The 27,356-nt window shown below is 41.2% G+C and overlaps 1 protein-coding gene across 1 annotated transcript in view; it reads left to right on the top strand.

Moving 5' to 3' along the window:
• The window catches only part of USP14 (ubiquitin specific peptidase 14), a 381,588-nt gene that overhangs the window by 31,040 nt on the left and 323,192 nt on the right, over nt 1-27,356 (top strand). Inside the window, exons 3-6 of the mRNA XM_086917977.1 lie at nt 4,173-4,205; nt 5,383-5,487; nt 10,930-11,033; nt 24,682-24,740. Coding sequence (XP_086774103.1) covers nt 4,173-4,205; nt 5,383-5,487; nt 10,930-11,033; nt 24,682-24,740 — 301 coding nt within the window. The remainder of the gene's footprint in view (nt 1-4,172; nt 4,206-5,382; nt 5,488-10,929; nt 11,034-24,681; nt 24,741-27,356) is intronic.

Raw genomic sequence — 27,356 nt, 5'->3', positions numbered from 1 at the left:
CAAAGGAGATGTTGATCACCTTCCGTAGTTGGGGTGCGATGGCTGCGTCTGCTTTGTTGAATACGTGGTGTGGGCACGGGTCTGACGGAGATCCTGAGTGGATGGAGTTCATGACCTTGCGTGTCTCGTCGTCGTTGATATTGGACCAGGAGATCAGGCGCTTGGCGCTGGTAGTGTTTACAGGGGAGGAGGAGTCTGGCATAATGGGGGTGGTCGTGGTGTTGAAGCTGTCGTTGATGTCGGCGATCTTGCGGTGGAAGAAGATGGCTAGGGAGTCGCACAGTTCTTGTAAGGGCGGGATGTCATTGGCGTTGGCGCTGGGGTTGGAGAGTTCCTTTACGATGCTGAAGAGCTCCTTGCTGTTGTGTGCGTTGTTATCCAAGCGGTCTTTGAAGGAGGATCTCTTGGCTAATCTGATGAGGTGGTGATCAATGTAGTCTTTCATATGCTCGGGAGTGCTAGATCAGTTCAGATTTTGAGAATGGCCACACAACATACAAGCCACCAAATGCATCATAACATGAGCACTAGCTTTTCTGTAATGTGGTGTATGTTGGGCACCTCGGTCTAGATGGTGTATCTAGTACACGGAACAACCAGCGCATCTTTTGTATGTAATGAGTTCCTGTTGGCTAAAACCAGTGCTTTTGGGGTTATATGCAAATGTCTGACGTACACAGGGCTGAAAATAAGATATTCAGGTGTCTTCTTTCGGTCCCTCAATCAACTCAACTTTTGCAGTTTATCAGGAGTTGGGAATGGGGTATGTCGAGGACCTGATCAGTCTGGCCCCCCTTGTCTTATGGCTGAAAACATGGCTTAACCCGGACCTAACCTTAAATCAACGCATATTAAAGGACTGTATTAGCCTAGATAAGGGAGAAGATATCCAATGGCTCCTTTATGTAAAATCCGCATTTGCCAAACTAGGGCGACCTGAAATTTATGAAAGCCCAGATACCATCACTAAAGATGACATAAAATGGGTAAAAAGGCACTTTATGTCTCTAAGAACTCAGGAGCGAGAGGCTGCAGAAACCCTGAAACTCACAGTAAGAGCCCATTTCTTAATAGTTACCCCCGATTCACTAGAATTATATTTAAAGGTGGTCACTAGACCATTTCACAGATGGCTCTTAACAAGGTTCAGGTTTAATAAAATATCAACCCTACTGGGCACAGTCCAGGGCTGTAGCACATTTGAAAAGGCTCTACCTTGTGACTGTGATAATTGCTCCACCCAGGATACCACTCATTTTATGTTACTCTGTAACTATTATTCTGTAATAAGGAGAAAGTACATCTTCCCACTTTTGAGGGGTATGGGGTTTCAACAAGTTAAACCTGCTTTAATGTATCTGCAACTGATGCATAATGTTTGGATCATCTTTAATATTGCGAGCTACTTGGTGGCAGCTGTAAGATCTCAGAAGTTAAGATTATCAGGCATTTCTGAACCATGATAAATGCATGTGCTAGTCTAGATTTGCGTATTCCGATATGAATTGCGTAAATCAATAATTTTAAGGAACCTTGTATGATTTTACTGATTGACCTTAAACTGTACCTATTTATTAATTGTAATTTTTTGTGTCCTTTTATGATTTTAATTAATCAAAGAAAGTGCTTTGACTCTGACTCTGACTCAGTGCTTTAAAAGGGCTGGTACTTACAGGTACTGAGTAGCAGCACTATTGAATTTTCTCCCCTTGAGTGCCGGAACTTCTCCTCGGACAAGAAGGGGGCCAGTACTCATGGGGGATTTGCCTCGACATTTTCTCGGGCCTCTGCAGCATTGTTCACATGACCTGCACATATTGATTGTACAATCCTTGGGCTGAGTTTGCAAAAGAGTCAAACAGCATCTCTTGTCTCCAGGACATAGCAATCTTGTTGTGCTACTCTGCAAGTCTTCCAGCAGCGGGGGTGGTTGCAGGGTGTTAGATTTCACAGTTGATCTTGCACAGTGAGAGATGAGAGCCCACCGTAAAACTAATGGACGAGGGTGTGGGGTGCATTTTTCAGGGCAGTAACATGCCCGTTTTTTAATGAAAGATTTTTACTTGAATGTAAATACCTGCCCTTGCCACCGATTTTATGATCCCCCCCCCCCCCCCCCCCCTCAATAAAACCAGCATTGGCATAGCCAATAGGTCTCGCCTTTGGGACCTTATAAGTGTTTGGTTATCGAGCACAATATCCTTGGTGCAACAACATCAACTGTTGCATGGCTAAACACTTATAAGGTCCCAAAGTTGCAACTTATTTATTGGCTATGCCAATGCTTGTTAAATCCTTTTATATTTGTTGTGCATTCAAAGACACACATGTCAGTTTTTCTTCTTACAGATTGTACTTTATTTATTCCTAGAGATCGTGTTTGTAAGTCTTCCAACTTGCTGTCCGAGAAAGTAAAGTGAACTATCTGACAGTCATGCTGTGTGCAATGAAAGGCTATAGTGTGTACATTTTATTTAAAAAAATATTTAAATATCTTGTAAATGAACTGTAGAAATATTTCAAAATGTATTTCAGTAGTTGGGAGAACACTTTAAAAAATGTTTTAATGTGTGATGGAAGCACATATTCTAATGGGATTAAAACAAACCAAGACACTTTCCTTGGTGATATGCAAATGATAAATATTCGCTGAAACACTTTCCTCATTTTTTTTTGTACGCCATACAGTTTTATCAATAAAACTGGGAATGTTTGTGGTCATTTCAATGGAAATGTGCAATCTGTAAATGACAGTGTAGTACCTCATCATGCTTTAGTAATAGATCTATTAAAAGTAAGAGTTTTTATAAATGAAATTAGAAACATTCCTGTCCCCTCCCTAATGACAGTACTATTGATGAACAAACCGACTAGTGAGGGGTCATATGTACCTTTTATTTTTTTTAATATACTTGGTGCAAATGTTTAGTCTATTAAATCCAACAGAAGGCCCTTATTATGAGTGGCGGTCCACGGCCCGCCAGACTCACGGCAGTGGTTTCCTGACTGCTCTATTATGACTAGGGTGGTCAGGTCGCACTGGGACCATTGCAACCACCAGGGAACCGTCATTCTCTGGCGGCTGCGTGGTGGTCCTGAGGCCACAGTGTGCTCGGTGGGACAGCCACGGTCCCGTCAAGCATATTACGTATTTCCTTTTTAGCATGGTTTTCAAAATCATCCAAAGAGGAACAAAGGATAGGGCCCCCTGGTGTCCCATGTCATGTGGATGTACGTGTGCCCCTCTGTGTGCATGCACCCCAGTACCTGCATGGCATACTGCAGCAGTTCATGCCTTGAAGGTACTGTCTTTGATGTTCCCATTGCGCTGCCTATTATTTCATAGGCCCTGCCAAAGAACCACCTGCCAGACCAGGAGAAGACTCCTTTTCTGGATGGTGGTTCCTACTCTGGTTTGGTGGTGCGGGAGTGGGGCGGTCCCACTCCTGCACTGCCAAACTCATCATAACATAGGGCACTATACGTTTTTGAACAGCCGACATGCTGAACCTACATATTTGAAGATTCTCTCATATTTATTTGTGAAGAAAAAGGTGAATCAATGAAATAAAATATTTGCCTAGGATCACAAAATTTGAACCAGTTTATGGGTCAAGTGCATTAGTTACATCGAGTAGATTATTCAAGTCACTAAACCCGCACGTCTAGTAACATTATTATAAAGTTTTGAGGCCTGGATAAAGAAACACATGCAGCAGTTGCTGGGTGGACTATTTTCAGTTCAATAGGATATATCCACAAGGACCACAATGATTAACTCTATTTTGACAGTGGTAAGGTGCAGGTCCACACTAACAAGCACAGAAATATGGATGTTCAGTCATGATTTAAGATGTTATAAATCTTCTTCTAACACTTGGAGCTGGATGTCGCCCGTATAAGATTGATGCATACTCCTAAGTTTATGAACATGGTGTAATGATGCTCCATGTAAAGGTTGAATTTCATCTAAGATGGAAAACTGGAATTTGTGTTTAGTGTAAAATCAGTTGCTTTGTTCCCTTTTTATCTGTGGAACTGTTAGGGTGATAAAAAAATCTAAATAATATTTGTGAAATCATTGCATTAATACTAGCATGCTTACATAATTTTAAATGCAACAGTAATATCTTTTTTTTTTTTTTTTTTTTTTTTGCTGTGACCCAAAAAAGGACGACGAATGGGGCAACATCAAGTTAAAGAATGTGAGTAGTGATGCTGACTACATAATTGTAAATAATTTTATGTAACCAAAGCTTGCTTATTTCATTACTGCTTTAAAAGTAAAGCATTTTTACCAAATTTGTTGAGTTTGAGTGACAAATATATGCTTTTTGAATTTAAACAAACTTAAATATTGGTACTGATTCGTAGTTTTACATTGATGGTCAGTAATGAATACCATCAATATGGGCTTTGAAATAAATGAATTTCCACCTAAATGAAACTTGCTTTTGTTTTAAGGGGTGAAAATATAATGAGTCTGTAATCCAGGGCTTGCTTGTTATGTATGTGCTTAACCATGTGTTCTGATACAAATGCCTGTAATCTTGCCTTGATCCGGAAGAAACTAAATAAATCATTCAGTATGTACTGTTTAAGTGCTTATTTAAAATCCAGTGAGATGTATATATTCAGGGAAACGCTTATTGCAAATCATAAGTGAAATCCTGGATGTACTGTTTGTCGGTAGTAAAAAGAGGAATAGTATCTAAATATTTAAGTGTACCGTTTTGTTTTTCAGCTAAAACAAGATATGTCTAACACATTGAGGCTATAGAAATCAAAGTCTATTGAAGTTACTTATGTCAGGGCAAGTGAATAGTGGGTCAGATTGCAAGCAGCAGCAGAATATATTCCAAATGGATTAGAAAGAGGCAATTCCCCCCCCCCCCCCCCCCCCCATTCCCCCTCCCCCCTCCCCCCTTCCCGGATATCCCTTCCTCTGGCGAGTTGCAGAACCAAATGAAAATAAGGATTATTATTATTATTAATATAAAAATATCACTTAAACTTAAAATACATGCAGGTGTAGTTGGAAAGTTTTGCATTAGTTACATTCTGTAGAACCTAATTAAGTGGAACAGTACACTTTGTGTAGCACTATCCCAATTCTATCAGGAAAATGATTGTGCCATTAATAATTTTCCAGGTTCTTTTGTAATTAAAAATTCACAATCCAGGTATTGGAACTAGTAGGTGCCTTGGATCAAGTTTTTATTTCTTTAATATATAAAAAATAAACTGAAATAATGGTTTCTACACCTACAATTTTTATGCATGGGGTATAAAAAAGCCCACAGTGCATTAGTGTAATTTAAATATATGTTAGTATTTTCCTTGGGTTGATGGGCTGCACCTATAACTCGTATTGTTTTTCAGGGAATGACGTTGCTAATGATGGGTTCGGCAGAAGCACTTCCCGAAGAGCCAGTCCTACGACCTGTCTTCGTAGAAGACATGACAGAAGAGCAGCTTGCTTCTGCTGTAAGCATCTTCAAATATCCTAGTACTTAGCCCACTCTGTCTGAAAAATTTGAAGTTTATTTCTGTAACATTCATGTGAATTGATTTGTCTGCTTTTTTAACCTCCCTATTAAACTTAGTTGGCTGATAATTATTTTTTTAATAGAGTAGTGATCTATTATGGAGTCCACTATAGCTTCATATCAATGTATTTGGTTACATTTAATGATTTAGTAATGACAACCCATTGTTTGGTAGTCTCCTTAATATATAACATATATAAGGCATTACCTGACGATAATAGTTTACTTTTTTCCATCTTATTAGAATGATCACAGGAACCCTTCTTCTATACCCCTTTCAAGTTTAATGTTGTTCTGGAGACTTGTAGATAATTATTACTATATGTGTAGCACATAAATAATTTAAGAAAATACCTTGTATGTAAGCGGTATAACACAATTGTTTCATCAGAAAGCACCACTGAAATTAGAATCTACCTTGCCTGGTTCAGTATGGGATAGGAGGCGTTGGAATGTGGTGGTATGTGCAAAGATATTGACAGAAATGTATCCCCCTCCTGTGTGTGCACAGAAAATCAGTGGTAGCTTCTCTTTACGATTACTAAGTAATATTAATTATCATGCCACTTTACCACCACTGTTCAGCTAGGTAGTCACCTGGTGCCAAACCTGGGCTGTCTTTACATTTGTTATATCATCTAGTGTAAGTTGCATTTGGCAGGTAAGGCCTACCAAGTTCGATCAAAAGGTATAAGTAACTTGGTATTTATCTTTCCTATTTGAAGTAATAATTCTAACGATTACAGTCAAGAGAATGCCTACATGTTCTTTGCTAATGGAATCTGGTAACTGGTAATTCTCTGAGTGCCTGACAGAGTACAGGAGCAGAAACTGTGTATTAGTCAATAAATAAGTGTCAGCATTTCTAGTTATGCTCTTAGTTTGGGGCTGTTCAGCGTTTTAGGAATCTGACTTATTTGCAATTCTACCAATTATGTAGCTTGTATTTTTTTTCAACTTCCTTTTGATCCATTTTTGTACCAAGTTTAAGTTTGATGTGCGTTTTGTTTTTTAATGGTAAAGCAGAGTTTCCTCTTGAGAATGCAAGATGCAACTGGCACAGATTGTGCCTTGAGGCAACCAGATATGAGTAGCGCTAAATTATCAAAACCGATCTGAAGGTAATTCGGACCTTGTACAAAAGCATTCATTTTCCTTTGTTAGATGAGGTTTTGAAATTGAAGACTGTCTTTGGTGGTTTTTACTTTAGCAGAATTTTCTGCTTAAAAAAAAAAGGAAGAAGCATTATATTGAGAATCACTTCGCAAACTCAGTGTGTCACATGCCCATATATTTATTTATAAGTACCCCAGTGTCCCTGCAGTATCCATGAAGGACCCTAGCAGGCTTATGCAAGAGTTGTGTTTGTGCTCACTCATGAACATGCTTACTGCCCTTGCCTTTGCAGAATGTTAGTCAGTTGTACCAAACACCCACTAACAACTCTGTGTCTTGTGCAGGGTTTGTGTTTGCCCTTCATTTACCCCACCGTGATGGTGCCGCTTGAAAAGAACTAGACCTTCACCAGTTGTGGTACTGTCAAGTCCATTAACCGTTATTGTGGTAGGACACCGGATGCATATTGTCTCCCAGCCTAATTTTTAAAGGGTTTGTCTCTGGCCTTAATGCAACACTTGTCGTCTGAAAACTGAGAATGCAACATAGACCGTGATCTTCAGATTACCTCTGCATTTCTACCATCGCACTGGTTGCGAAACAGAGTTGCCCTTTGGACATTTGTGGATCTTACTGCTGAATTGCCGTCTTTAATTTTTAGGTTAAAATCTTTGCCAATGCCCTGGCTAACCAGTTTGGTAAAAGTAATCTGCAACCAGGTACACCCTGATCAAAATTGCTTCATGCTAGTAGGAGCAATCGGATAAAACCTGCTGTGAGCAAATTTATCTTTGGCAGCCAACTTACCTGGGCCCCTTGCAATTATATTAATAGACTCTAAAAAGGTGTTTGATTCCTCAAGCTAAGGTTATCTTTTCTGTGTTGTAGTTGAGCAAGCAAATCTGGGCCCAAGGCTATGATTGTACGTCAAACGCCATTATACACACCCGCATGCTTGCTTGCTGATCAGTGTTGCGCTGTCACCCCCATTTGCTATACACATAATTTCATGTGACAGGGTTTTCCACTCTCCCCATTGTAATTTGAATTATCCTCTTGAGTATTGGATTAGAATAGTGAGATTGGTACAAAAACTCAACTGGAATAATAGAAGAAACAACTATTCTTTCCAGTAAAGATTTGTTTCTAAACGCCAGACACCTGAGATTGACAAACTCTGGGCCTTTGGAGATTCTCAAATTTTGGAGCAGCCTCAGACCAGGTGGTTAATTGATATCAATCTGTAATTTACCCACTTTGTAGGGGTACCTTATCCATGAACTGTCAACAGCTTTAAATACTTAGGGATGCACGTCATCTGAGACCTGTAGCATGTGGGAGAACAGAACCGGCCGCGCTCCTCCCCAACTCGAACCCAATGTCTGCTTCAAACAATATCCTTTGCTGAAATTCATGCTATCTTCTTTGTGGGCAGTGTCACTATTTAACATGGATTTTTCCCATTGCTACAGTATATCTTGCTGCATTACGCCCTTTGAATTCCTACAGGTGTGTTTTTTTTATTTTGGTGTGTGGAAGATGCACACACCAGTTACATATGATAGAGGTCCTGTCTTTGTGTAATTGGGGGCAGACCATGACTGATGTGCAGTTTTATTACTAGAAGTCTCAATTGCTGGTGCTCCATGACACTGCCATTAGAAATGAACTGACTCAATTGACAGAGACCAGCTTACTCCGTATCCTCTTACGGGGGTCCAATAACTTCTGCACTACCACAATTAACTAAGTTAGTTGGTGAGTGCTAGTACAGCCTTCTTCAATGGACTACTTGGGACTGCCGGGTGACCCTTTCATCTTGACTCTGTTATTGAACCTTGTTAGGTCAGGTAAATTGACAGGTTGTATTTTCAAATTAGAATGCTGTTGAGCGATCCATGGTGGGAGACGTGTGAGATCATGCCCACACATGAGGTCCTTTCTTGAGAAGGCCAAAGAGTTTCCAATGCACATTTCCCAGTTCTTCAGATACCTCCAACTGAAACTTGCATTAAGGGACAAAGCTAGGAATTAGGTGGTCTCCCTGAATACAGCTCATTAGAAGCCAGATTGACATTTTGCCCCTGCCGAGGTAGAAAACCGCATGTCGCGGACCCTGGTACTTGATTCACCGGATAAGCTGGTTTGAGTGAGGTTGCAATGGAAGCTTAATAAAGCCTACAGGATGAAAATTATTGTGGTGGGTGCAAAACTGCCAGCTAAGGAACTGGGGATTTCTGCTAGGTTTCACTCAATCTAATTTAAATACATGCACAGAGTATACTTCATACCAGAGCACCTACAATGGCCACATTCTCTTCCCCGAAATTTGTCAAGGTGCTAGCCTCAGGACTCCTAAGGGAGCAGTCTTCCATGTGGCTTGGAGGTGTGTGGTGATCCAGACAGATTGACCAACAATAATCCCTCACTGTATCGGTAGTTCTCCAGTTCCCCATTGACTTGTCCGCTAAACTGGAAATTAGGGGAGACCAGGTTTCCCACTTAGCACCCGTACACTACGGGAAATCAATAAATGTTCCGTGCTAAAGAAACCTATCCGCCACACAAGGGAATGCCCCTGGAAGCAAGCAAAAATTTAGGAGTCATGGCTGATCCACTTTGGGATCTTAAAGCAAGTCATATATTTAATGTGGAGAATCTACCTTTAACTGTAATGCTGTACGCTGACATACTGTATATGCTGTACGTGCTGCCATTTTACTGACTGCTTGTGTTTTGTTGTGCCACATAATGCCATTTTGAACATTGAACAAATGTCAATGAAAGTGTTATTAAAAATACTGACTGGTTTGTCATGCAAGATTAGGTATTAAAAACACTCATGTTCTGAAAGTCCCTCTCATGAAGTAGTAAAAGTCAAGAAGTTGCAAAGGCAAGCATCGATGATGCTGGGCAGGTTTTATATTCATTGTGAGATTTCTCTAGATGCTATGCTAAGAAAAGCTTGTTTCTCCATAACAGTGGGATTCAGAGATACAAGACTCGAGCCCACCACAGAACTGTTGAGTGTTATAGCACCATCACTCCATTTCACTTGTAGGAAGCATCAGCCAGCAAATTACCAAGTACTAGTATGCAAGCATGTTTCACAGAGGTGTTAAATGATTTATTGCCCTTTTATACTAGCAGGTTTTGAACCTCCGCTCCAAAACTGCTTTCCCGCTGTTAGATACGAATACCCTTCCTAACCTCTTCACCCACATGTACGCTTGCTTTATTCCACTTATGTCTGCCATGTAGGATATGTTTTCCAATAGAGTATAAATGGTTAAACTTAGATGTATTGTGCATTAGAGTGCATATGGCCCCAGGCTCTGAAAGTGCAGCCATCGCACAGCATGGGTTTGTAAAACCAGTTAATGTCTTACACGCCTTCAGTAGTATATGATAGGTGGATCACTACAGCAGCTCTATCCGGGCAGAGAAACCAATAACACATAGATGGCAAAAGAAAGATTTAGATTGGAACCATTCAGAAAATCAGAACAGCTGAACTTCATGGCGAGAGGCACTGAAGAATTTAAAATCTGAAGGGGTTACTGCTAAAAGGGATGAAAAGGAGGCATTAGACCGCTGTGTAAAAAGAATCCCATTGATTTGACCGCTATAAGGTTGCATCTGCTTTCATACAGTAGCGTGAAAAAGATAGGCTCAAAAGAGGTGAAGAACAATGGGTGTCTGCATCTTAAAGATATGTAGGTATCTTGCTAGTCTGCCTCATTCCTTAGACTCACGCCAGCCCTTTCCCAGTCAAAGTATTGCAATTTACCTTTGTAAAGATTGGACTTTGTGGGTAAAAAAAAATCAAGGTGGGACTGAGTTTTCAATTGGCGCTACTGTAAAAAGCACCTGACATAACAAGTTGTTTTTTTTAATCTACATGTTTAATTTAACTTAGTCTATCAGCTTGTACATGTAACTAATGTATTCTTAAAAATATCAAATTGATGTGGAGGAAAAAAAATAATTTTATTAACAGGATGAAGCTTTGCAAAGTTGTACTGGTAGTTTTGTGGCTAAAACGCGTCATATATATCAGAAATCTCACAAAAGTCTTGCTTATCTGTAAGACAGTAGCATCATGCGTCAGCAACTCCACAGCTATTAATCTCAGTCTGAAAAGTCCTCTCTAAAGTGTCTCCTTAACAGATAACCTGCATGTTTTTGCATTCCCAGTACACATGGACTAAAAATCTGTCAGTAATATGTTAACCTTGTTTTATGTTAATGTTGTTCTTGATAGATGGAACTACCGTGTGGTTTGACAAATTTGGGCAATACTTGCTACATGAATGCTACTGTTCAGTGCATCCGCTCGGTGCCAGAGCTTAAGGAAGCCCTTAAACGGTAAGTTTTGTTAGACTTCCATAATCATTGTAAGGATAATAATTAGTTTTTCAATTTGGGGATGATAGATGTGGAATGTAGCAAATGGGTAGGAGAATCTTTTTAAGTTTTAACATCCTTACATTTTGCTGAACTCGTTCAACAGCCAGTGATAATCAATGCCAAAACTCCTGAGGGTGCCAAACGGCTGCAGTCATGTGTTGCCCATCCATGGGTAGATAAAAATTGAGCACCCTTCAACAACAGCTGTAAAGAAGGTTCTTTCTCATGGTCCTCGCAGTCTCTGCTGCGAGATGCCATGGAAATGGTGATTGGTGCTATATAAATATGAATAACTTACCAGCTGTGTGATGCTGCCTAAGTGTGCCCACATTAGTGAGGTGCACTTTGAGTGAGCGGTCGTATTTGAGGACAATGATAGTTGGTTTGTGTGTCCTCTTTTACAGTTGAAATAACTAAGGGCATCATAACGATGCGGTTTGGACTGCAACCAACAGTTTGTCGGTTGCGGTAACAGCATCTACTTCTTTGGTACGACCGACTCATTAGGATGCGTGCGGTTGAAGGCAGCAGTCGGAGGGACCGACAGACCCGATCTGAGGGGTTCATGGAACCTGGTTGGTCGGAAACTCCTCATAATCCCTTAAGGATGGCCTTTTTGCCGTCGGGATCATGCTGTCCGTTTCCAACAGCCTTTTGATGTCTGCATTTCCGACATGGAAAGGTTTTTGGAAAGCAACTTTGGGGGCCCATACAAGGGCACCCTCCCCCCTGGCGCTCCGCATGTCGCCCTGTGCAGGGTTGTTTAAAAACACCCATATTTCAATGGGTGCTTGTGCTGTGGGCTGTTTCGGCCTGTCGCACAAGCTCCCGATGAAAAATGAAAGTTTGCGGCTGCATCATGTTTGGTCGCAGCCTAATTGTGTGGTTGGAACTGCCGACGTAAGGTCAGTCGGATCCCAATCGCAGTGATGTCGGTTGGAGGGAACTCCGACTGACATCGTATTTATGGCATAAGTGTCCATGAGAATCTTAAATTAACGTAAGTCAACACAAGGTGCCTGTGGGTCTTAAAGTAATCCTGTCTACGGCATGAAGTCAACATGTATTAAACTATAAGGGAGGAACAGAAAAGGAAAAAATTTCCTATGTGAATATGGCACAATAGGATATCTCTAGGGCATGAATATACCCATCAGTTATCGTCCGATATCGCCCTTTGCATCATCTGGGTCTCCTCACACCAAGGAGAGTTTAATTGTAGCCTCTAAGTGTAGACGTGGGTACCAAAAAAACAGTGATGTAGGATGAATGTGGGGGTATCTGAACAAATAAGTTAAGATAACTGATTTGCAGTGCGTATGAAAATAGTGTGAAAAAAGTGCTGTGTATTTAGATAGTGTGAATAAACTTGAAGAGATGGGAGGGAAAATATTTTAATGATGTCCTTCTGTCTTCCAATGTTAAAAACAGAGCAGAAAATATAGCAGTCTAAACAAATATCTGCTAGAAAGAACTTGAGGTCGACATGTTTCAGCAGTCATGGGACAAAAGTTGTCCGCTGCTTTCTTCAGGACCAATTACTCGCTACTGCAAAAGGAAAATTAAAAAGTGCAACAAAGAGTTTTACAACCATATCACCTGGTAACCCTAGGTGCATAGGGTATATCCTCCATAACACTGGAGTAGTTTCCAGAAGTTGAAGAAGTCATGCCATAGTAGGTAGGAAAAAATAAAAAATGTCTGTCACAATTTACATAACATCCATAAACAGCGACAGTGGCTGGCAATTCCAAATGTGTTGTTAAAAGTGCACATTGGCCCGCTGTGTATAGAAATCACATGTGCTCGCTTACCTATTGGTTAGAAGGAATAGATTTCACCTCACCTGGCTACGGCTCGGGTAAGTTGGAGCACCGCTCTAGTAAAAACAAATAAGGAGGGAAATGAGGGATCGATGAATCACCACTCAAAAATCTCGTCTATGCACAAAACATCCACACACACATATGTTCTTAATGCGCAAAAAGATTACTATGAGTCATGGTAGACCTCTTAGTAGTGAGCACAATCTGGCATGCGTTGATTCCTTAAATGTTGCTCAGAGATCGTGTGAGCCATCGAAATTTAAAAGCACACAGTGATTGTGCGGAGGTGGTTAATAAAGTTTCATTTTCAAGTATCTCGATCAGACTGTCCTTAGTGAAGAGACCGGACACTCTGCGTCAGCCCTTAAACTTGTTGAGCTAATAATACATGCAAACTTGGGTTATATGGTGTCCCCAGATTAGAGTATGCAAAATATCTCCGTGGGCAGCCTTCAGCGACCCTTGCTACCGGGGAGAGCAATAAACTAGTAAGCCAGTACATTAAATGAGTCGGAAGAAGGGCGTAAATAAAGCCATTTCTACCTCCGAAACAAAATATGCATTTATCGACCACGGCTTAAAAGAAAATGGGCAGCGTCTTATCCTGTGGCAAAAAGCCTGCTCTCCTTCACTCACCTCTCCGTCGGTACTCTGGCGTCCCTCCGAGCCGATTCGGGGAGGTGAGGAGGGAGGAGCGGGCGCCATCTTTATTCTGGGATCTGGCGCACCACCATGTCGCGTGGGTGCGTCAGATTGTGTGCCGGATCCAAAGAATATTGGGAAATGTAGTACTTCCATTATTCACGTTACCGAGAACCCCAGGTTTCGCGTATATATTTTATGAGACACATCTATGTACTAAGATACTTATATTAGAAGAGCGGCATAAAGACTACGTCATCAAATATAAGATTTTTATAGCCGCTAAAAACGCATTGGGCATGCTCGCAGCACACGGTGAAACTACTGCTACATACTTATTGAGCATGCCCAGTCACCAAATGGGAGTGCACAAGCATGTGTATGAAAAGCGAGGTGTTGTAAGGAGGTGGTTCATATTATTCCACAGGGCTATAACTTTATTATTCAGATTTCAACCTCATGGCTCACAGTATGTTAAATCTGGGCTGATGTATTTTTTAACAACCTTAACAAAAGGGGGCATATGGTGTATAGCGCAACAAGTCAAAATTAATTCACCATATTACTATCTGTGGATACAAACTTTTTTAGTTTCTACTACTCGTTAAAAATATAAAATGATATCAGTCAGTATACGTGTTAATGGAATTACTACATACAGATGTATATGAAGTTAAAATGGTATTGGATAGGATGTCCACACCAAGATTATATGTGTTGGGCATAAGAAAAGTACTCATGCTAAAGACCTGACGGAGGTGAGTGCATATAGAAAAACTCGGTAGTCGGGGGCTATGAAACTATGGTCTAGTAGCAAGTAGCAAAAACATTTCATCACATTGACATCCACGGGATGTTTTCATTCAGACCCTCCTTATCTGAATTGAGTCTGTACACCCACTTCTGTTCTTTCGCAAAGAAATACTTGCCAATATCAGTTACATGGTCTGGGACGAAAGGTTGTTCCACTACAGTCCATGTAAAATCTGTCAGGCCATGACCAACCTCAAGAAAATGACTTGTTGAACGTGAGGACTGTTTTTTACATCGGATCGTGCTCTTGTGTTCAGAGATTCGAAGTTTAATTTTTCTTGTTGTCATTCCAACATATCTTAGTTGGTAAGGGCATGTTATGAGAGAGATTACCTTATCCCGGTTCGTCGCCCTTGGCAACAGAAGATTTACAAATTGCAATAGCGAGAAGTTAATCTATCTCATAACATGCCCTTGCCAACTAAGGTATGTTGGAATGACAACAAGAAAAATTAAACTTCGAATCTCTGAGCACGATCCGATGTAAAAAACAGTCCACACGTATAAGTCCTTTTCTTGAGGTTGGTCATGGCCCAACAGATTTTACATTGACTGTAGTGGAACAACCTTTCGTCCCCGACCATGTAATTGATATTGGCAAGTATTTATTTGTAAAAGAACAGAAGTGGGTGTACAGACTCAATTCAGATAAGGAGGGTCTGAATGAAAACATCCCGTGGATGTCACTGTGATGAAATTTTTTTGCTACTTGCTACTAGACCATAGTTTCATAGCCCCGACTACCGGGTTTTTCTATATGCACTCACCTCCGTCAGGTCATTAGCATGAGTACTTTTCTTATGTCCACCACATATATCTGGGTGTGGACATCCTATCCAATACCATTTTGCACTTCATATACATCTGTATGTAGTAATTCCATTAACACGTATACTGACATCATTATTTTATATTTTTAACGAGTAGTAGAAACTAAAAAAGTTTGTTTCCACAGATAGTAATATGGTGAATTAATTTTGACTCGTTGCGCTATACACCATATGCCCCCTTTTGTTAAGGTTGTTAAACAAGCACTGGTGTTGCCAATAGGTCTCGCAGTAGGAAAGTTGGAGCTATTGGTTTTGCAAATGACACATTTTATATTTATGTGTTGGTTTTGAAAATCGCGAAATTAATGAATGAATGAATGAAATTGGGATTTGTATAGCGCATGGCTGCCCGGAAGCATCCCAGCGCTGTGATTGTAGACCAACAACTGAGGGTAGAGGCTGAGGGGGAAGAGAAAAGGTTATTGTGGGAAAAGGTGAGTTTTGAGAAGTTTTCGGTATTTCATATGATTAGGTTCAGACCGGAGTTGGATTGGGAGAGAGTTCCAGAGGGTTGCGGCGACCACCGAGAATCGACGACCACCGAGAATCGGCGACCACCAGTACGAGCTCTCTTAGTTCGGTGGACCTTGACCAGGTTGCCTTGCGCTGACCGTAAGGGTCTGTTCGGGGTGTATGGGTAGAGCATGGATTTTAGCATTGGGGGTCCTTGGTTTTGCATGGCTCTGTGGGTGGTACAAAGGGACTTGAATTTGACCCATTCGCGTATCGGCAACCAGTGCAATGTCTTAAGGGCAGGTTTGGCTGAGACTCTACGGGGGGTGCCAGTGAGTATCCTTGCAGCGGCATTTTGTGTTCGCTGCAGGACATTGAGCGTGGCTTCAGGGGCACCTAAAAAAAGGGCATTGCAATAGTTCAATCTTGATAATATTAGACCTTGCATAAGCATTTTCTGGGAGGTTGCGGGAAGTAGTGGAAGAATCTTCCTGGTAGATCGAAGTAGACAAACACAGGTACCGGCTGTTTGTTTGGCTTGTGTTGTCATGGAGAGATTCTGTTCCAGCCAGAAGCCTAGACTTTTGATTTCAGTTTTAGGCTGGGGAATGGGCCCAAGGCATGAAGGCCACATAGCAGTGGGGAGAGATGGTGGTTGGTGTCCCAAGAGCATAAGCTCGGTTTTTGACCCATTGAGCTTGAGCCTTGAGTTAGACATCCAGGCATGTATGCCTTCTAGGCAGTCATGAAGGTTTTTGATTTTTTCTTCCTCGAGTGAAAATGATACAATCATTTGGGTGTCATCAGCGTAGGTGACGGCTTTTATCCCAAATGGGGAGACCACATCCTCCAGGGGGGCCATGTATGTATTAAACAGTGTAGGGCTCAGTGAAGAGCCCTGGGGGACCCCACACTGGAGGGAAAGGATATCTGATCGGACGTTTCCTTCACAAACCTGGAAGGTACGGTTTTCTAAGAAGGAGGAGAGCCAACATAGTGCCGTGCTTCTCACTCCTAGTTCAGATAATCGCTGTATTAGGATCTTGTAGTCCACCGTATCAAAAGCAGCGCTTAGATCCAGGAGGATCAGTAAGACCGATCCCCCTGAATCCAAGATGCATTTAGCCTCCTCTACCACTTTCAGGAGGGCTGTTTCGGTCCCCTGGCCTGGTCGGAAGCCTGTTTGTGAGGGTCGAAGAAGATTATTGGATTCGAGGAAGGCTGACAATTGCTGGTTAACTGCCTTCTCTGCGATTTTGCTCAAGCCAGGCAAGAGAGAGATCGGTCGAAGGTTGGATAGGTCTGATGGGTCATGTCCTGGTTTTTTCTGTAATGCCTTGACCATGGCATGCTTCCAGCTGGGGGGAACCACTCCTTGGCCCAGCGAGGTATTAATAATGTTAGTGGCCACGTGGGATATGGTAGGTCCGACTTGTTTTAAGATTCGAATAGGAGCAGGGTCGTTGGGGGAGCCGCTTTTAAGGTCTGATAGGGCTTTCAGAAAGTCATCGTTAGACAGTTGGTTAAAGCTGTCGAGGGTAGGTCTTGGGGTAGGGGGGAGGGGGACAGCAGGGGGATTGCTGTCTGATTTGGGCGGGAGTGACTGCAGAATGTTGGTGATCTTGCTTTGGAAGAAGCCCGCTATTTGGTTGCATCTGGCAACTGAGGGTTGTAGAAAGGAGGGAGGGGTGGGTATTTTGCGAAGTTCTTTGACTATTTTGTAAGTCTCTTGGGATGAGCTAGATGCAGCTTTGATTTTTTTGTCAAAGAATGAGGCTTGGGCTGCTTTCCGTGCTGTTTTATAGATCCTCATTGCAGTTCTATACTCTTCCTTGATAAGGGGGTCCCAGTTTTTTCTCCACTTTCTCTCGTGGATTTTACAAATTTTTCGTAGGTTCCTGAGTTCTTGTGAGAACCAAGGCGACTTAAAGGATTTATTTTTCTTTTTTTGATCTTGTTTCGGGGCGATAATGTCCAGAGTGGACGTGAGCCAGTTGGTAAAGTTTTTATCTGCATTAACCGGGTCAGGGAGTAGCGGGGGAGCGGAGCGAATTAGCTCCTGAGTCCATTGCTCAAATGATATTTTAGACCATATTCTATCGTATTCTCTGGGGGTTGGTGTGTGGGCCTTTTTTACTTGAATTTGCCAGATAAATGGGAGGAGAAAATGGTCAGTCCAGGGGAGAGGGATCGCTGGTCGAATCTCAGTTTTGGGGAGATTGGTGAATAGAGGGTCCAAAAGATGACCTTTGATGTGCGTAGCCTCTGAGTTGATTAAATGAATATCGAGTGCTTTTAGTTTTGTCATTTACAATGCCAATACTTTTAACTTTTGCAAATGTGACACTCATAGTATTTGTAATGCAAATGTTTTGTATTTACGTGACTTAGATGTATTGATATTACAAATAACAATGGTTATGAAATGTTTTAAATAATTAATACTTAAATAAAAGTTATTGTAATTTATAATGGCAATAGCTTAAACTGTTGTAAGTACCTTTTGTGAAGATTATGTTCAGTGTATTTTATTGTGAGGAAAATAAAAGAACAGAAGTGAAATATTAACGTCTTTTTGTGACATTTGTGTAATGTGAGAGAGTGTGAGTGTGTTTGAAAAGGGTGATTGTGATATGATGTGTGATGCAGATAGGGTGTGTGAGTGTGTTAGTGTGTGTGATTTTTGAGAATGTTATTGAGGGTGTGTAAGGGTCTTTGAGTGTAATTGTGTGTGAGGGTGAGTGTGTGTGAGGTGGTGTGAGGGGGAGGGTGTGTGTATTCCGATGGTGTGTCGTGTTGTGAGAATGAAGGTGTGTGTGTGTGTGTGCCTTTGTATGATGTAGAGGGTGTTATGGTGACGGTGTGTGTGTGTGTGTGAGGTGAATTTCCGTTTAAAATCATGATTTGAATGTTTGTGAAAAAACACTTCTGGTTTCAGCACTGGCATAACAGTTTCAAACGATGAGATAAGATGATGTCCCTGTGCCTTAGTTGCTTAGTAGTGAAATGACAGTGTTTATAAACGTCCTCTCGTAGTAGGAAAGAAAGGGTTAAAGAAAGGTTAAACAGTTCAGTTCCCACGGTGCGCATTGACGTTGAATTGCAATGGAATGTCCAAGGTGTGTATTTGTCATTGACTTAGGCACAATGTATTATTTGAGTCGGTTCTTTGTAGGTGTAATTTTACACCAGCATTTAATTGCATATTTACAAGAGAAATTGTGCCCACTGCATTGAGAGAGTGTGTGTGTGTGTGTTGGGGGGCGGGGGAGGGGGGGTAGGGGTGTGTGTGTTTTTCTCAAATCTGTCTGCTGGTTTGGTTTTCTGTACCATGGTACTATCTGTATTTGTTGTGTTGCTCTGTGTGTGTGTGTGTGTGTGCGCCCTGTACCAGCCTGTATGTGCTCTGCTTTTTTCTTTATTTGTTGTACTGCAATCTGTATGTGTCCTGCAGCGGTCTCGATGTGCCCTGCTGTTTATATGTGCACTGCTGGTGTTCCTACAGCCCTCTTTCTGCACCCTGCATCTCTCTGCATGTGCCCTTTTGCTGTCTGTATTTGTTGTGTTGCTCTCTGTGTGTGATGTGCTGCTATCTGTATTTGTTGTGTTTCTCACTGTGTGTGCCCTGCTGCTCTCTGTATTTGGCTGGTTGCCAAATATATTTGTTACTTTCTGCTTGTGCCCTGCAGCTGTCTATATGTGTCCTGCTGCTGTCTATATTTGTTGTGGTGTTGTGTGTATGTGCCCTGTTGCTGACTGTATGTGCCTGATGACTGTATTTGTTGTGTTGCTGTTTGCGTGTCCTGCTGCTATATTTTTTGTTCTGTTACTGTCTGTATGTACTCTGCTGTCTTTGTGTGCCCCACTGCTGTCTTTGCGTGCCCTGCTGTAGCCTGTATGTGTCCTGCTACTGTCTATATGTGTCTTGCTGCTGACTGTTTTTGTTGTGTTGCTGTCTGCATGCATCCTGCTGTTATTTATCAATTTTTATAGTGGTGGTATCGGTGTGTGCCCTGCTGCTACCTGTATGTGCCCTGCTGCTGCTCATATCTGTCATGCTGTCTCTATGGTTTCTGAGCCCACTCTGCTGTATATATCTGCCCTACAGGCGTCCTGCATGGCCTTTGTACAGCCTACTGCTGTCTATTTCTTCTCTAATGCAGTGTATACCTGGGCCCAGATTTACTAACATTTTGTGTAAGGGCTGCGTCACTTTCTGTTTGACGCAGCCCGACACAAAATGAAGTTCAGGATTTACTGAGCCATGCAAACCTCAATTTGCAGGGCTTAATGAAAAAAAAAATTAACACATTTTATAGTTTTGCCTTGAATTACCTTGCATCGGGGAGACATTCCTTCAGTGGAGAATGGGTGTTACTGTGTATTCACCCATGGATTTTGACACACACCCATGTTTACTAAAGTCTGTAAATTTACCTTTGCGCCAAAATTGCGCCTAAGCAAGGCTAGCATAAAAAAGATAAATATCTTTATATTTCCTTGTTATTATCTCTTTGCATGTGTGCTGCATTTTGCAGCACACATATAAAGAAGAATAAATAAGGGTCTAAAAATAGTTTCTGTGGAGGAAAGTAGCCCACCCTGCAGAAACTATTCTGACCACAACACAGGCCCGTACGTTGTGGTGCAAAGGTGCCTGCATTGTCGTAATGCTGCTATAAGTATGCAAGTGCAAAGAGAGTGCAGAAGTATGACATATCTTTGTAAATATGGCGTATTTCTGCTCTCTTTCAGGCAACATAGTGCAGCAAATTTCAGTTCTTCATGGCATTGATCAGTGTTGGCTATTGTCTGCTTCTCTCAAACCCACACCCTCTAGCTCCCAGTCACTCTTGTACCATGTGCTTCTGTGCAGCCCTCTAGCCCACACTATTTCATTAACAAAAACACATACAATCTACACTTACCCTACGCCCACACTACTGTAAAGCAAAGAAAAAAAACTCTCGCAAAGGCAAGACCTATTGGCTCTGCCAATACTTGTTGACATTACATTGCTCACAAAAGTATTTAATGTGGCCAGTGCTAATGCCAATATTCCTTAGTCCAGACGGTCTGCTATCCTAGTGCCCTTATATAAGATTGGGGATCGCAGCTGCCCCTCCAACTACCCTTTTGGATTGAGTTGGCAAGACGTTTAGCACAGATATACTATATTAATCGCAAGGCTGGGTGGGTAGGGCAAATATTCTATCTGAGGTACAGGTAGGGTTCAGGTCAAGCATAGAAACCATAGACCAAGCTATTCATCTATATATGATCTGTTACACATATTTGGTAATTAAAAGAGAACACTTGTGTGGTGTCTTCCTGCACTCATTTCTGGTGATGCAAGTTCTATAGAACTTAGAATGTACAGAATTTCTCATCTGTCATTTGCTGCCTGGTGGCTGATGGATGAGGTGTTATTAATAAACCCTCTTATCAATTTGATCCTGTGTTGTATGTTGATTTGGAGAACCTTTCACTGGCGACGAGCCATGGATCTGAAAATGGAAGGGATACCTCAACATCAAGCTAAAGATTATCTGAAGAATAGGTTACCGTGGTATGGTGACTTATTTAATGAAGCGTCACTTGGAAGTGTCGTGCTTTGAATTTGTGGCAACTTGTGATATACGGGAGGATCGGACCCGCAAGGTACTGTAAATCTATTTTACTGAAGTTTTCTGACGATTTTGAGGGGCTGGCGGTTAGAGAGGACAGCACGAGGATGCCGCAAACTCTATTAATTGGTCAGCACAGTGCGAGGAATTCATTGTGAGCGCAAGTTTGAATGGTCCACGAGCCAGGCATTGTTTGCTTGGTGTTCTGAGAGGCATGCACGCTCATTAGGATCTCCTGAAGCGGTAAATCTCTGTAAGTGGAGTGCATGAGGAAGTGTTATTCTATTTCAAAAAGGAAACATCTGTCGCTCAAGTTTTTGGAGGCACAATATTTTAAGAAGGAAGAAATAAAAATGTGGACACTTTACCGTGTAGTGAATCGAGTGAACTGTTTGTTTCGGGAAGTCTTCAAGTCGGCGACTAGATTCGAGGAGTTCCTTTCAAGAGCCTGTGTGTCACGTGGGCATTATCGGTGACGCGCACACCAGGAAGTGTAACTCTGGCAGTCTTCAACTTGTTGACTGTATTCAAAGAGTTTGTCTAAGGAGCATGTGTGTGTCACCTGGGCATTGACGGTGATCCGCACACCAGGAAGTCAAGTTAGGAAGAATCTTTAAGGGAATAGAATCATATCTTTGTTGGTCTGTAACAAAACGTACTTTAAGAATTTAAAGAAATCTTTCAACCATATTTATCCAGCCATGATTAATTAGGGGAGGAGAAGCCGCAGAGCGCACGCTGGGCGAACCCTTTGATGTGCTGTGCGGCCGTAAATGCAATTAGGAGGTAGGGAGGCTGATGCGCGTGCTTGTTTGGTCACGTGATTCACGTGAACTTAAAGAAAACCGCACGAACGAAACCCTTGGTTTCATGAGCGTTTTGAGGACATGAATTCTTGCTCCGCTCAATGCGCTTGCGCGCATTGATAGGTCGCGAGACCTAAAAATACATCAGCCCAGATTTAAGATACTGTAAGCCATGAGGTTGAAATCTGAATAGCAAAGTTATAGCCCTGTGGAATAATATGAACCACCTTCCTTACAACACCTCGCTTTTCATACACATGCTCGTGCACTCCCATTTGGTGACTGGGCATGCTCAATAAGTATGTAGCAGTAGTTTCATCGTGTGCTGCGAGCGTACCCAATGCGTTTTTAGTGGCTATCAAAATCTTAAATTTGATGACATAGTCTGTAAGACGCTCTTCTAATAGAAGTATCTTAATACATAGATGTGTCTCTTAAAATGTATACGCGAAACCTGGCGTTCTCGGTAACGTGAACAATGGAAGTACTACTTTTCCCAGCATTCTTTGGATCTGGCACTCAATCTGACGCACCCACGTGACATGGTGGTGCGCCAGATCCCGGAATAAAGATGGTGCCCGCTCCTCATTCCTCACCTCCCCGAATCTGCTCGGAGGGACGCCCGTAGTACCGACGGAGAGGTGAGTGAGGGAGAGCGCGCTTTTTGCCACAGGATAAGACGCTGCCCATTTGCTTTTAAGCCGTGGTCGTAAATGCCTATTTTGTTTCGGAGGTAGAAATTGCTTTACTTACGCCCCTCTTCCGACTCATTTAATGTACTGGCTTACTCGTTAGTTGCTGTCCCCGGTAGCAAGGGTCGCTGAAGGCTGCCTGCGGAGATATTTTGCATATTGAAATCTGGGGGCACCATATAACCCAAGTTTGCATGTAATATTAGCTGAACAAGTTTAAGGGGTGATGCCGAGTGTCCGGTCTCTTCGCAAAGGACAGTCTGATCGAGATACTTGAATATAAAACTTTATTAACCATCTCCGCACAATCACTGGGTGCTTTTTAATTTCGATGGCTCACATGATCTCTGAGCAACATTTAAGGAATCAAGGCATGCCAGATTGTGCTCACTACTAAGAGGTCTACAATGACTCATAGTAATCTTTTTGCGCATTAAGAACATGTGTGTGTAGATGTTTTGTGCATAGACGAGGTTTTTGAGTGGTGATTCATCGATCCCTCATTTCCCTCCTTATTTGTTTTTACTAGACCGGTGCTCCAACTTACCTGAGCCGTAGCCAGGTGAGGTGAAATCTATTCCTCTTACCCAATAGGTAAGCGAGCACATGTGATTTCTATACACAGAGATCCAATGTGCACTTTTAACAACACATTTGGAATTGCCAGCCACTGTCGCTGTTTGTGGATGTTATGTAAATTGTGACACCAACATTTTTTCTTTTTTCTTCTTTCCTGACTACTATGGCATGACTTCTTAAACTTCTGGAAACCACTCCAGTGTTACGGAGGATATACCCTATGCACCTAGGGTTACCAGGTGATATGGTTGTAAAACTGTCTTTGTTGCACTTTTTAATTTTTCTTTTGCAGTAGCGAGTAATTGGTCCTGAAGAAAGCAGCAGACAACTTTTGTCCCATGACTGCTGAAACATGTCGACCTCAAGTTCTTTCTAGCAGATATTTGTTTAACCTGCTATATTCTCTGCTCTGTTTTTTAACATTGGAAGACAGAAGGACATCATTTAAAATTATTTTCCCTCCTATCTCTCACATTTTATTCACACTATCTAAATACACATCACTTTTTTCACACTATTTTCATGCTCACTGCAAATCAATTATCCTAACATATCTGTTCAGATTCTCCCACATTCATCCTACATCACTGTTTTTTTGGTACCCACTTCTACACTAAGAGGCTACAATTGAACTCTCCTTGGTGTCAGGAGACCCAGATGATGCAAAGGGCGGTATCGGACGATAACTGATGGGTATACTTCATGCCCTAGAGATATCCTATTGTGCGATATTCACATAGGGCATTTTTTCCTTTTCTTTTCTTCCCTTATAGTAAATTAATACATGTGGACTGCATGCCGTAGACAGGATTACTTTAAGTCCCTCAGGCACCTTGTGTTGACTTACGTTTTGGTTTGGGGGCTGTGTGGTTGTGCAGGTCTATAAAAATGCCCTAGGACCCACTCTCTATTGTATGTTTTTGATAATCTTAAATTAACATCAGCCATCTCACTGTATTCTTGAAGATTTGCATTTGACTAACTTTAGAAATACATGAAGTATTTTCAAGATGCCTTTGTGTAATTCATTTTAAATTCCATTGGCATATGCACAGATGAAAGCTGCTGTAGATTGTGTTAGTATGGTTCTTTTTAAACACATTGTGAGCCATATAGTGAGAATTTACTTTACTCATGGGCATCATGACGCTGGATTTAGGCCCTTCACTCTACTCACGTCAGACAAAATTATACTGGGTAATAACTATATGAAATATATACTGCAGGACTTTTGGGGCATTCGTGATTGGCTCGGTCATTGCTGACATTCTGTGTAAAGTGCTCTTCTATATTCCTGGATAAGTGTAGACAATACAATACGGTTATCTTCTCTTTCAGATATTCAGGTGCCTTGAGAGCTTCGGGGGAGTTGGCATCCGCTCAGTATATTACTGCAGGTTAGTACTTGTATGTCGGTGTTTGTTTCAGTATGGGTTTGTATGGAGTGTTGTACTGGCCGCACTACCTGGCATACATCTAATATATAACAAAATGGGGCAACCCTGTAACCCTGCAGGAGCCAAGTTATGTAACAAACAGCAACAGAATTTTTAAATGGATTTTATCAATTCATGGAACATACAGGTATATCATACAAAAAATAATTATAATGGAACCAATAAAATTAGGGGCTTCAAAAATTATACATTTACTTTTTATTACTTACTAAAATGGCCAAAAGTCATTAAAATTCATAAGCCTATCAGTTCAATACAAGTTGTTTTATTGAGATATGTAGATAGTAAAGAAGGAGGCACAAAGGTATTATTGAAATCACCATGAAGTCTCCACAATATAGATGAAAAAGCATGCATATAGAGATGTATAGTAAACTGAAAATAATGTTTCATTAACAATCTACAAAGATGTCATGAAAACGTCATAGATGGACGTTTCAGTCCCCTCTGTGGGGTCTTTTTTCGGACCATCATCCAGTTGTGTACTTCTAATTGAATAATTTTGGTAGCCCATTTAAAATTTAAGCTATTTCTCTCTTCCCGCCCCCCCTACAAAAATAATCCATTGTCATTCGTGATGATCGTCAAATCAGCTCAGTTCAACACTAATGTAGTACAACTAATTCCCGTAGTGCGTATTTCCATCACTCACCTAAAACAAATCTGTTGTCACTGCTACCTTTGCAGATAGCACCATAGGCACTATATATTGTCCGCAACACCAGCGGGCTTTCTAATTGGTTCAGTTCAATCCCTGCAGTCACTGCAGCAGTAAGGAACAAACTCTGGTTGGCGAACTGATCTGTTGCAGTTAGATTCGGAGTATGCAACCACACAATATGACTCAGCATGTGTGCTTCAAATCTGCCCGTTAATTGGACTAGTTTAGAGACCAGAACTTGTTCCCTCATAGTGCTGTGATTAAAGTGATTGGGTGCTTTGAAAGTAATAATAAAATGCTTATTTTTGAAACCTCTAATTTTATTTGTTCTGCTATAATTGTGCTCTTTAAAATATATAGCTATAGGTACCATGAGTAGATGCAATAATAAATATCGACTCTGCAGGTAGCAAAATACTTGCTCATTAAGTTGATCAATAGAACCTTCTAAGTCACAATATAGGGGTCACAAACTAAAATTCTTGTGTTAGTATTTCTCATTAAGTGTAGTTCTCATTGTACTGATTCTTAGTATTACTCGTTTCAGTTCTTAAAATATGAGGGGTGTTATGTCCAGGATGCAGGCAACTTCACCATCTCGTTGATTTTAATTTAACCTCTTAACTCAGGGACTTGTGACATTTTACCAAGAAATACTTGTTTACTGTGTCCATGCAATACCACAACTTTCAAAGACAAAACCGCACAGTAGTGAGGCAAGAAATCTAGGGCTATTTTGAGTGCAAGTTAGTCTTGGTGTAATGAGGATTGCCAATCCGTTATTGATCCATTACCACAGTCCTAAAGTATGAAGATATACAGGCAGTTGCAAGAATGGCACTGATCTCACAATTTATGCACAAATGATGACGTTTTTGTAGGTATTGGCTCCAAAATCTCACTTGTATAGAGAAGTGACTGTGAAATGAACAAACCAATCAGTGGCCACAAACACCTGTCAATAGTAGGGTAAGTTTTAGTATTGTGAAGTTATCTGCCATAAGGAAGGCAGTAATACCAATTGACTAGAAGGCAACGAAAAACCTGGTTGCCCAAAAAAATATTCACCGGGACATAAGGATGCTCTAATAGGAATGTGGTTGTCTAGCAATTAATGTGTCTAAATAATGCTAAAGGACCAGGAGGCATTTTTAAAAAAAATATATTTATTTGAGCAAGTTCAAAAATATACAACATACAGTTTATAGGTAGAACAGGTATAAATACTTAAAAATCATACATTGCATCCAGCATTACAAAATCACATTGCAAACTCCTAATCATAGTTTTAGCTATGGTTATTCAGAAACCTGGCTGAGTAAAATTGTAGCATACATACTGATAGATACCGAGTTCCCATAACACGTCATTTTAGAAGCTTACAAATTTCTTTTATTCTCATACCAGGCTGAAACAGGAGCCCATATCTGAGCCCCAAGAATTCTAGATTTTTTCCCCCTGGTTTTATAGATGGAAGTCTCCTGTTTATATATTCCCAAAAGTCTGCTTAGCCACATTTGAAAAGTAGGAGCGTCTGCCTCTTTCCAACGAGCTGCCAGGATGATTCGGAGTACAGCTGTACCCAGAAATACGGATATTACTTCCTCCTTACTGTATCCAAGGGAGTCATCATAACCTAAAACATAAAGTGTTGACGATGTTATTAAATCATGCCCAAAAATTTCTGCCCAATATTCAGAGATCTTTCCTTTATTTACTTCTAACTTAGGGCAGTCAGCGAGCATATGTATAAGATTAGCTGGACCAAGAGCACATCTTGGACACTGATCGTTTGGCCTTTTACCCCAGGTAAACCACTTTGCAGGGGTATAATAAAGATCATATATTGTTTTATAAATTTGAGCCTTTAGGTTAGAAGCTAAAAACAGTTTAGA

The sequence above is a fragment of the Lissotriton vulgaris genome, chromosome 4_1, assembly GCF_964263255.1.
Source record: "Lissotriton vulgaris chromosome 4_1, aLisVul1.2, whole genome shotgun sequence".
Lineage (NCBI taxonomy): Eukaryota > Metazoa > Chordata > Amphibia > Caudata > Salamandridae > Lissotriton > Lissotriton vulgaris.
The sequence above is the reverse complement of the archived record's forward strand: the minus strand, read 5'-3'. Positions and strand labels throughout refer to the sequence as shown.